The sequence below is a fragment of the Crocuta crocuta genome, unplaced genomic scaffold (assembly GCF_008692635.1).
Source record: "Crocuta crocuta isolate KB4526 unplaced genomic scaffold, BGI_CrCroc_1.0 scaffold513, whole genome shotgun sequence".
NCBI lineage: Eukaryota > Metazoa > Chordata > Mammalia > Carnivora > Hyaenidae > Crocuta > Crocuta crocuta.
The window spans coordinates 163,499-174,447 of NW_027527461.1; the positions used below are offsets into that span (position 1 = coordinate 163,499).

Here is a 10,949-nt window from a genome sequence, read left to right on the forward strand (position 1 = left end):
CAGCGTACAAAATCAACGTACAGAAATCGGTTTCATTTTTATACACCAATAATGCAGCAACAGAAAGAGAAATCAAGAAACTGATCCCATTCACAATTGCACAAAAAACCATAAAATACCTCGGAATAAACCTAACCAAGGATACAAGATATCTGTACGATGAAAACTATAGAAAACTTATGAAGGAAATTGAAGAAGACACAAAGAAATGGAACAACATTCCATGCTCATGGATAGGAAGAATAAATATAGTTAAGATGTCATTTTACTTAAAGCAATCTACATATTTAATACAATTGCAATCAAAATTTCACCAGCATACTTCTCAAAACTAGACCAAACTATCCTAAAATTGTATGGAACCACGAAAGACCCCGAATAGCCAAAGTAACACTGAAAATTTAAACCAAAACGGGAGGTATCACATTCCCAGACTTTAGCCTCTACTACAAAGCNTTCCCCCAAAGCAAGGAAATCAAGAGCAAAAATAAGAGATTGGGACCTCATCAAGATTAAAAGCTTCTGCAAGTGAAGGAAACAACCCACAAAACTAATAGGCAACCAACGGAATTGGAAANGGCAATTGTACCCCAATGTTCATATCAACCCTCTCAACAATAGCAAAAACATGGAAAGAGCCTAAGTGTCCATCCACAGACGAATGGATCAAGAAGATGTGGTTTATCTATACCATGGAATACTACATGGCAATGAGAAACAATGAAATCTGGCCATGTGTAGCAACATGGATGGACCTTGAGGGTGTTATGCTGAGCGAAATAAGTCAGGCAGAGAAGGACAAATATCATATGTTTGTACGTATAGAAGGATTAGGAGGAACTTAACGGAGGACAATGGGGGAGAAGAAGGGGAGAAATGGTGGGGAAAGGGAGAGAGGCAAACTATGAGAGACTCTTGAATGCTGAGAAACAAACTGAGGACTAGTGGATGTGGGGGGGAGGGTGGAGATTGGCATGGAGGAGGGCACTTGTGGAGTTGAGCACTGGGTGTTATATGGAAACCAAATTGGCAATAAACTATTTGTAAAAAATAAAAAGAAAGAACGAAAGAACGGAAGGAAGGAAGGAAGGAAGGAAGGAAGGAAGGAAGGAAGGAAGGAAGGAAGGAAGGAAGGAAGGAAGGAAGGAAGGAAGGAAGGAAGGAAGGAAGGAAGGAAGGAAGGAAGGAAGGAAGGAAGGAAGGAAGGAAGGAAGGAAGGAAGGAAGGAAGGAAGGAAGGAAGGAAGGAAGGAAGGAAGAAAGAAAGAAAGAAAGAAGGAAAGAAAGTAAAATTAGAAATCAAAGTTCAGAAAAACTGAATAACTTGTCTGAGGTTGTGTGATCAGTCAGAAAGACATAGTTCTGAGGTTTGCACTTTCCTGCACACATCCCAATCCCTATGGATAAAGAAACCATGGGGATTAAAGAAAGGTGCTCTCTGGTCATCAGCGGATTCCATCATAGTAAATTCAACAGATTTCTATTTTCCTACTATCTGGCTGTCTTGAAAGCTTTTGTAGTTTAATCAAATTTTCAGAGACCCACAAAGAAAAAGGGAGATAAAGAAATATTAGTTTGCTTCCCACTCTGATTACTTTTAGAATTGAGGAATAATTGTGGTGATGAGCACTGGGTGTTATATGGAAATCAACTTGACAATAANCCTTTCCACATCATTAACTGCTGACTGGGGAGGTCACCAAACTGGCGATTGGTGGCCAGTTTCACAGCACCATTGAAAAGGTGAGATTTCAGAGAACTGTAAGAATGTTGTCAAAACAAAATGGCATTGTGCAACCAGTAATGGCTTCTGGTCAGACTGAATTTGAACCCTTCAGTCTTGTATCTGCTATCTCTTAATCTTGGCTTTTTACTCTGTAAAATGAAGATAATAATGCCTAGAACACATGCATTTAACACTGAACACAGTCCTGGCACATGACTAGTAGTTAGAAATATTAAAGCCATTTGTATATCTACATGAGATCCCAATGCTGTGTTAAGCGGTGGAACAAAGAGATTTTTACCTCCCCCCAACACTCTAACCCCCTGGCCTGGTTCAACAGTTGACAAAACTGCTCACAGGTCAGTCACTCTCATTGTCCCCCTGGCACTGAATTCAGATTTTAGCCATGAACATCAAACAGGTCTGCAGAACTTTGGAAGATTCATCAATAAAACAGGTTAATAGCAAGAGAACGCAGAATGGCAGTTTTTCCTTCATAGATTCTGAGCCACATCCAGGAGACTCCACCACCACCGTTGTGTCATAAAATAAAAGAAACCTGCCAGTGCTTCTGTGCATAGCTCACAAATCTAAACATTTATCAGAAGAATTGGCTGTTTGTGTCAGGCTACCCATTGTTTAGGAAACTCGACCATGTCTGTTTGGCTCCTATAAAACCCAGTCTAAAACTGTTTTAGTGCTCTAAATAAATGTAAAATTTCACTATGTCAAAAGCTCCTCCTTTAGTCAACTGTATGAGCTTTGGTCTTTGTCTTCACTTCTATCATGACTCTTGTTCATTCACTTAATCATTCAAAAACCTCATGCAGCTGCCATAATATGCACTATTGATCTTACTGCTCCACGGGGTATAGAATAAAAATAGCCTCAGGGAACATAAATATAGGCCATAATTGCCTAGGAACCCAATACAGTTAAGAGCAAGCTTTTCCAGTCTTGACACTATGGACATTTAGAGCTGGTTATTTTTCTGTTTGGGGGCTATCCTGTGCACTTGCAGATGTTTAGCAGCATTCCAGGCTTTTCTCCATTATATGCCTCTTCCTACTTCTGCGTTGCGACAACCAAAAATGTCTTCAGCCAATGACAAATATCTCAGTGTAGGAGAGGGGAAGTCACTCTGGTTGAGAACCTCTGTGCTACAGAACAGTGACTCTCAAAGTTTATCAAACACTGGACCAATTGGAGGTCTTGTTAAAACAGAGTTCTGAGTCACCACCCAGAGTTTCTGATTTGATAGGTCTGTGTGAGACCTGAGAATTTGCATTTTGAAGAAGTGGCTGATGTTGCTGATCCATTTTGCTCTAAGGAGATCTAGCTGTTAGCCATTGGCATATTTGTTATTCCTCTGTCTGTGAAAACTCTATTCAATGGTTTCCAGATTTGTCTGCAGATTAGAATCATGTGGAAATCTTTTATTTATTTAAAATTCTTTAAATGTTTTATTTCTGAGAGAGAGACAGACACCATGAGCAGGGGAGGGTCAGAGAGAGAAGGAGATACAGAATCTGAAACAGGCTCCAGGCTCTGAGCTGGAGCCAACGTGGGGCTCACACCCATGAACCGTGAGATCATGACCTAAGCCAAAGTCGGAGGTTTAACCAACTGAGCCACCCAGGTGTCCCCATGTGGAAACCTTTTAAACCTTTCAAAGACAGGGGCGCCTGGGTTGCTCAGTCGGTTGGGCGTCCGACTTCGGCTCGGGTCATGATCTCACTGTTCGTGGGTTCAAGCCCCGCGTCGGGCTCTGTGCTGACGGCTGGCTCAGAGTCTGGAGCCTGTTTCGGATTCTGCGTCTCCCTCTCTCTCTGACCCTCCCCTGCTCATGCTGTCTGTCTCTCTCAGAAATAAATAAAACATAAAAAAAAAAAAGACATAGTCATATGCCAGACCAATTAAATCACCAATTCTGAAGATGGGGCACATACATCAATATGTTTTGAAGTTCTTCAGATAATTCTGATGTGCAGATTTGGGGACCAAATCTAAATGCCATTACCTCATCTATGATTTGAAGTTTGAGGACTAAACAGCTTATGTCATTCCAGCACACATATCCTGTACATCTCAAAAACACAGTTACATCATGGGCACTGATCTACAAAGAACTGCAATACTGGTTTTGTGGGTGAGGAAATGAGGAAAATTCAATCACAGAAGCTTTTCAGTCACAGCATTCTGAACTGGAAGGAGTACTGAGAACAGGAAGCAGCTCACTCTAATTACAGTATCTGTGGTTAAGGCATGCTGTGGAAAATGGGACTCTAGGGGAAAATGGGAAGGTTTTAAGGGTGCCTTGTTGAATAGAAATGGATTTATGGCCTCAGATTTCACAGCCTTCTATGTGTACTCCCCAAGGGACTGTTTCGGTTTCTGAGCCACAAGCTGGAGCCCAGGAAGGACATGAAGAAGGAGAAAAGTCAATAAGAGACCAAGCCATCTAATGGAGACTGCACATTGAGACAATGTGAGGTGAGTGAGAGAAAGATGAGATGTCGAGAGCTAGGGAAGTAATGTAAAACCCTCACTCCCATTCATACACCCCACAATTGACAGTGGGCAATTCCACAACTTGTCTTCTATCGAATATTCCAGCATTTAAAAAAATAAATTTTATGTTATTTATTTTAGGGAAAGAAAGAGAGCGCAAGTGGGGGAGGGGAAGAGAGAGAGGGAGACACAGAAACCAAAGCAGGCTCCAGGCTCTGAGCTAGCTGTCAGCACAGAGCCTGACGTGGGGCTCTAACCCATGAACCATGAGATCATGAACTGAACCGAAGTCCGGCATCTAACCAACTGAGTCACCCAGGCGCCCCCAAATTTTCCAGTATTTAAAATCTCTGACAATCTGGAAGTTGTTTGATTTTTTTTGTTTTTCAACATTATCTTTCTCCATAAATGAAATATCTTAAATTATAAAAACCATTGTGTGCTTTACTTTTTTTTTTTTTTTTTTTTTTTTTTTTTAATTTTTTTTTTTAANCTCCGTCAAGTGTGCTTTACTTTAAAAGAAAAAAATAAGGTGGGGCTCCTGGGTGGCTCAGTTGGTTAAGCATCTGACTTTGGCTATGGTCATGATCTCAATTTGTGAGTTTGAGCCCCATGTTGGGCCCTGTGCTAACCTCTCAGACCTTGGAGCCTGCTTTGGAGTCTGTGTCTCCTTCTCTTTGCCTCTCCCCAGCTTGTGTGCTTGCGCGCTCTCTCTCTCTTTCTCTCTCTCTCTCTCAAAAATAAACATTTTTTAAAAAAGAAAAAAAAACAGTTAAACTGTAGGGGAATAGAAAAAAATATATACCAGTAAGAAAAGTCATAGGAGAGAGAAAGAAGACTATGTCTTCAATGTTGTTTATATGGAAGATTCCTTTTTAGTTCATTCTAGTGGTTTTTCAATGCCTACTGGGTACTAGTTCACATCTAAGCAAGCTAGGGGTGGCAGGAATAGAAAAAAAATATCCTCTTCCACCTGGGAATAGTCTGAAAGAAAAGGAACCACCCTAAATATTTCTTTTGAGACCCACACGTGCACTTCATACACTGCAATGCAGGTGTGTGCGTGTGTGTGTGTGTGTGTGTGTGTGTGTGTGTGTGTGTTAATACTGAAAAACTGCCATGAAAAGAAGAATCAATAGTATCAGGACAAAGAATAATCTCTAGGAATAGTTGCTTATGCACAGCTCTACAAAGAGGGTGTTAAATTCCGTTGGCCATATCAAAAGACAACCATAGAGATAATAGTGTTTACGTGGGCAACCACGCATCTCATAAGCATTCACCCGGGGCCATATGAGCTGCATTCTGGGGAGAAATGTATTCTATGGACAGAGTCCTTAGTCACAAATAATACCCAGCCTAGTTGGGAGATCCAGTGTGCATGGGAGAAGCTCTCCCCATCACAACAAACACAACCCCTTACAAGGTTTCTGAGAACACAATCTGTGGAAAGGAAATTTCCAAGCAAGAGGCAGTAGAAGCTCTTTGCAGATGAGTACAATTATTGATTATATGATTATTTTGCAAAATTAATTTGCTTAAGTGAGGAAGAGAAGTATTCTAACATCTACTGAATACCTATCATGCAAAAGGCACAACCTCAACATTTTTCTTATTCAATACTCACAACAACACTGAGAAGCAAGTATCATGACCCCATTTTATATAGAGAGATGAGCAGAGGCTCAGGACTATAAAAGTGGTAAGAGTTGTGTTGTTAATAGCAGCTGACAAACACATATTCCTCCTGCCTGACTATACTGCAAGCACTCTACCTGTATTAACCACTAATGCTCCCAACAGATCCAATTAAGAAGGTAAGCTACAGTTTGCAAGAGGAAGGGGCATGCCACATCATACAAAGCCACAGGGGGAAGGAAGCATCAGGGTTGGTAAGAGTGAAGGGAAAACATAAGTAAAATGTTTTACTGTAATTTTTGTGGGAAGGATTGGGTCAGGCATGGCTGAACAGGTTAGGGGTTGGAACTTTGAGTAATTTTGGATGGTTTTCAGCTATAAGGGTGTCTCTAGCAATCTAAAATCTGTCCCTGGGGGGATAACAGCATAGGGATAGTGTCCCTCTATCCCACTGATAGAGAGAAGCAGATGGGGGGTATGCACTCAGTATTTGTCAGTTTTCACAACAAAGACATTAACCCTTGTAAGTTGTTCGCTACGTCTATGAATTAGCAAACCTGGGAGAGGCAGATCCTTCCAGGGTCTGCAAGGCCTCAAGATGTTAGAGCACCATAAATATAGGAAACAGATGCAGTATATTATATCTTCACTAAAGGCTCATCTTGAATGTTTAGGTTTAACAGTGTTAACTTCTTGTGCTCAGATCTGGAGACAAGCTTTGGGATGGGCCTTTCTATACTCTGAACACACTTTGACTCATTTCTAAGGAATCTGTATATGTGGCATGAGCATCCTGGAAACAGTGATATTTAAGGCCATAGATAATATGGGTCCCTATGCATAGTAAGAAATGCTAGAATGAGCACTGAGGAAAACCTTTTCCTCTCATAGCTCACTGAGATCTACCTGTGTGAGACCCGGGAAAAACCCTGGATCCTAAGCTCCTTTATACTTTCAACCAAAAGTTCTGGGCAGTGGATCTCAACTCAAACCACATATCAGACAAGCCTGGGAGTCTTAAGAACCAAAGATGCTCAGGGCTCACTCCCAAGAATTAGATTCAGGGAAAGAGTAAACACAGATGACCCAAAGATTGTATAGCCCTGCTGTTGATTTTGAAGGACATGCAGATTAGGGCCACAGTCTATCACATCTCTGACATTTTGTACCTCCAAAACACTTTGCTGCTCCTCCAGTCCTGTTCCAGTGACCCAATGGTATCAAGCCAGCCCCAACATTCTCTCATATTCTTAACTCATTATAGAATATTGGGAAGTTCATTTTATTTATCTTCACTGTCTCCATTTAAGTCATTTGCTATCAAGCCCAGAAATATAAGCTAGAATTCAAAACATTCCTTAGTATTTTGAACACTGGAACCAAAGAAAGCAGCAGGCCACAAAGTCTTAGGGAGTTTGTCTGGTGGGCAGTTCTCTGCTGGCTGTCTTACTGCGGAATGTGTGGTCTGAGTTTCTCTCTCATCCACACCTTCTAAAACTGCCTTTGGCTGACTTCTTTCTCATCATAGCTTAATATGATATGCACTGAGATTGACTTTACTTGAAGAAAAGTAAGTTGAGAAAGGAGAACTTTAATGACCCCTGATACTTCTAAGGGAAACTATTGAAACTGGTTTACCTACTCCTATTATGAAGTTCATATATTTATACTTATAATGAGTCCCGTTCTCTATCAAACAAGTTTATAAACTTCTTCAAATGAGGTAACAGTATTAGGGATGAGGACAACGTACTGCCAGAAATTTACTTAGGAGCAATTCCTGCATCTGAGCACAAAGGATATGTTTAGGACTCCTTCGGGTCAAGGTGACAATGGAAAGGTGGCACGGCACAACTTCACTAGCTGATAAAATGCACCTGTCAGCCATAGCAAAAGCTCTCACCTATTTCTAAGAAAAATTCATCACATGGATCCCTATGTAAATAAAAATTTTGAAGCATATAATTCACATATTTGTAGATCTAGTTCTTAGATTAGGTATGAAAGTAAATGTTTTATTTTTAATTTTTCTCCTGTGTGCATACTTACTCATGTGTGTATTATTAGAAATATTGCTAAGTATGTATATTACACAAAACATGGGGTGTTCTAAATTTTTTTCATGTTTACTTTTTATACAGAGCAGGGGATGGGGCATACAGATAGGGGGAGAGACAGGACACACACACACACACACACACACACACACACACAGAGAGAGAGAGAGAGAGAGAGAGAGAGAGAGAGAGAGAGAGAGAATCCCAAGCAGGTTCTGCACTGTCAACACAGAGCCCAATTCCGGGCTCTAAACCACCAATCGTGAGATCGTGACCTGAGCTGAGTTGAAGAGTTAGATGCTTAACCAATTGAGCCACCCAAGTGCCCCAAAACATGGAGGGTTCTAATATCTTGTGGTTCTTTTTCTAGCTTTTTAAGATGGGAACTTTGATCTTTCATTTTTATTTGTTTTAGATGTTTTATTTATTTCTGAGAGACAGAGAAAGACAGCGTGAGCAGGGGAGGTTCAAAGAGAGAGGAAGACACAGAATCTGAAGAGGCCCCGGGCTCTGAGCTAGCTGTCAGCACAGAGCCGGACGCGAGGTTTGAACCCACAAATGGTGAGATCATGACCTGAACCAAAGTCGGAGGCTTAACCGACTGTGCCACCCACGCCCCCCTGATCTTTCATTTTTAGCCTTTCCTCTTGTTTAACTCACGCATTTTGCATTGTAAGTTCTTTTTGTGGGGTGCCTGGGCGGATCAGTTCGTTAAGCATCTGACTCACTCAGATCATGACCTCACGGTTCATGGGTTCAAGCCCTGCTCAGGCTCTGTGCTGACAGCTCAGAACCTGCAGTGTACTTTTGATTCTGTGTCTCCCCCTCTCTTCCCCTCCCCTGCTTGCACTCTGTCTCCTTCTCAAAAATAAACATTAAAATTTTTGGGAAAAAGTTCTCCTCTGAGCACTGCTTTGGCTTCATGCCATGTGTTTTATAGTACTTTTTCATCACGAAATAATTCTGAACCTACAAAAACATTGCCCTCTGCTGTTGTCATCCATCACCCACTCTCTGACTCAGACTGGATACTTCAGAGCCCTTGATGAGTTGGTTTACTTCCTCCCCACAGTGAAGCTTGGCAAGAGGCAGGCAGAGGGCCCTGGAACCAGTCCTCCACCAACGGCTTTGTCCTCACAAATCTTTTTAATGAAACCCCAGTACATCTGTTCCTCTTCAGCATGGTTGTGGTAGTCTACACACTTGCCATGGCTGGCAACACTGCCATGGTCTTCCTGATCTGGGGAGATGCCCGGCTCCACACACCCATGTATTTCTTTCTCAGCCAACTGTCTTTCCTGGACATCTTCTTCACCTCAGTCACCGTCCCCAAGATGATAGGAGGCTTCCTCTTTAGCTGGACTAGCATCTCGTTTGTGGGCTGTGGGACACAAATGTTTTTCTTCATGTTCCTTGGGGCCACAGAGTGCCTCCTGCTGGCCCTCATGGCCTATGACCGCTATGTGGCCATCTGCAACCCTCTGCGCTACCCATCACTCATGAGCCATCAGACCTGTCTGCTCATGGTGGCTGCCTCCTGGCTGGGAGGGCCTCTCAATGCCTCCATCCAGACTACACTGACCCTGCAGTTCCCCTATTGTGGGTCGAGGAAGATTGCACACTTTTTCTGTGAGGTACCTTCACTGCTGAGGCTGGCCTGTGCTGACACAGCCTCCTATGAGCAAGTGCTCTTTGTGACAGGTTTGGTAGTCCTTCTGGTGCCCATTGCTTTTATCACGATGTCCTATGCCTTCATCTTGGCAGCAGTACTTGGGATGCACTCTGTGGAGGGACTTCAGAAGGCCCTAGCCACCTGTTCCTCCCACTTAACAGTTGTCAACCTCTTCTATGGACCCCTCGTCTATACCTATATGTTACCTGCATCCTACCACTCTCCTGGCCAGGATGATGTAGTGTCCATCTTCTATACAGTCCTCACACCCATGCTGAACCCTGTCATCTACAGCCTCAGGAACAAGGAAGTGACAGGAGCAATGAAGAATGTCATAGGGAAGTGTGGGGTGGGCAAGACTGCTTAACACTTAGAAGAGTGAGCCTTCTACCCTAGGATGTCCCTGTGGCTCCAGGAGCCTATTTAGGATTTCCTCCTGAGAAGAGAAGTGAAGATTCCCAAATCCACATAAAGGGAAGTGAAAAGGCAACCCTGTATTCCCCTCCATCTGCTACCCTTCTCTTCAAAGAGTTATCCAGATTGTCAGTGTCCACTTCTCACTCCCCTCCCTCACCTCAAAAAACTCGTCTGTTTTCTGATCCAGCCATCACTTGTTCAAAGGGCAATCTTTCATCATCTCTGTCACTAAATGTCCAAAAGCATCTCTTCTCCCCAAAGGGCCTCCAAACCCCTTCTTCTCTGGCAATTTCCCCAAACTTCTCCTTCATCCTTGTTCTCCAGCCACACTGGCTCCCTTATTGATCAGAATTCCCAAACACAATCCCAGCTTGTGTTTCTTCAACACACAGTTTCCTGATGCCTAGGTGCTTTCCTCCACATTTTTGCATATGACTTTTTCCTGCACTACATTTAGGAACTGCTCAAATGTAATTATACCAGAGATGCCTGCATTGGCCACCCCGTTCAAAATAGTATCCCCATCCCAGCCCACCATCTCTTCCTAACTTAATTTGTGTACTCAATGTTTCCTTTTCCCTTTAGAATGTACAGTTCAGGGAAGTTGAGGTTTTAATTTTTAGTGTTGTACCGTCATCTCCCTTAAGAGTGCCTGGCACACAAAGTCCATCAATAAATGCTTGTTGAATAAATGGATGAACCCAATGAACATTTCTTACCTAATCCCAAAAGTGTTGGCACTATTGCTAGTTCCTCCTTGAAAATCTTTCTTCCTTTGGTAGCAACACCACATTTCTATTTTGTTTTGTTTTGTTTTGTTTTTCCTACTCTGGCCCATGTCTTCCCATTAAGTGATGGGGGACTTAAAACATGGTGGTAGACATTTCTCTTCTCAGTCCAGAGTCTCTCAAGTCACTCTCATTCATAGC

The 10,949-nt window shown here is 42.4% G+C and overlaps 1 protein-coding gene across 1 annotated transcript in view; it reads left to right on the top strand.

The window, feature by feature from the left end:
* Positions 1-9,970, top strand: part of LOC144231248 (olfactory receptor 2Z1-like) — a 23,984-nt gene extending 14,014 nt beyond the window's left edge. Inside the window, exon 2 of the mRNA XM_077763686.1 lies at positions 9,004-9,970. Coding sequence (XP_077619812.1) covers positions 9,004-9,970 — 967 coding nt within the window. The remainder of the gene's footprint in view (positions 1-9,003) is intronic.
* Positions 9,971-10,949: the final 979 nt, after the last annotated feature.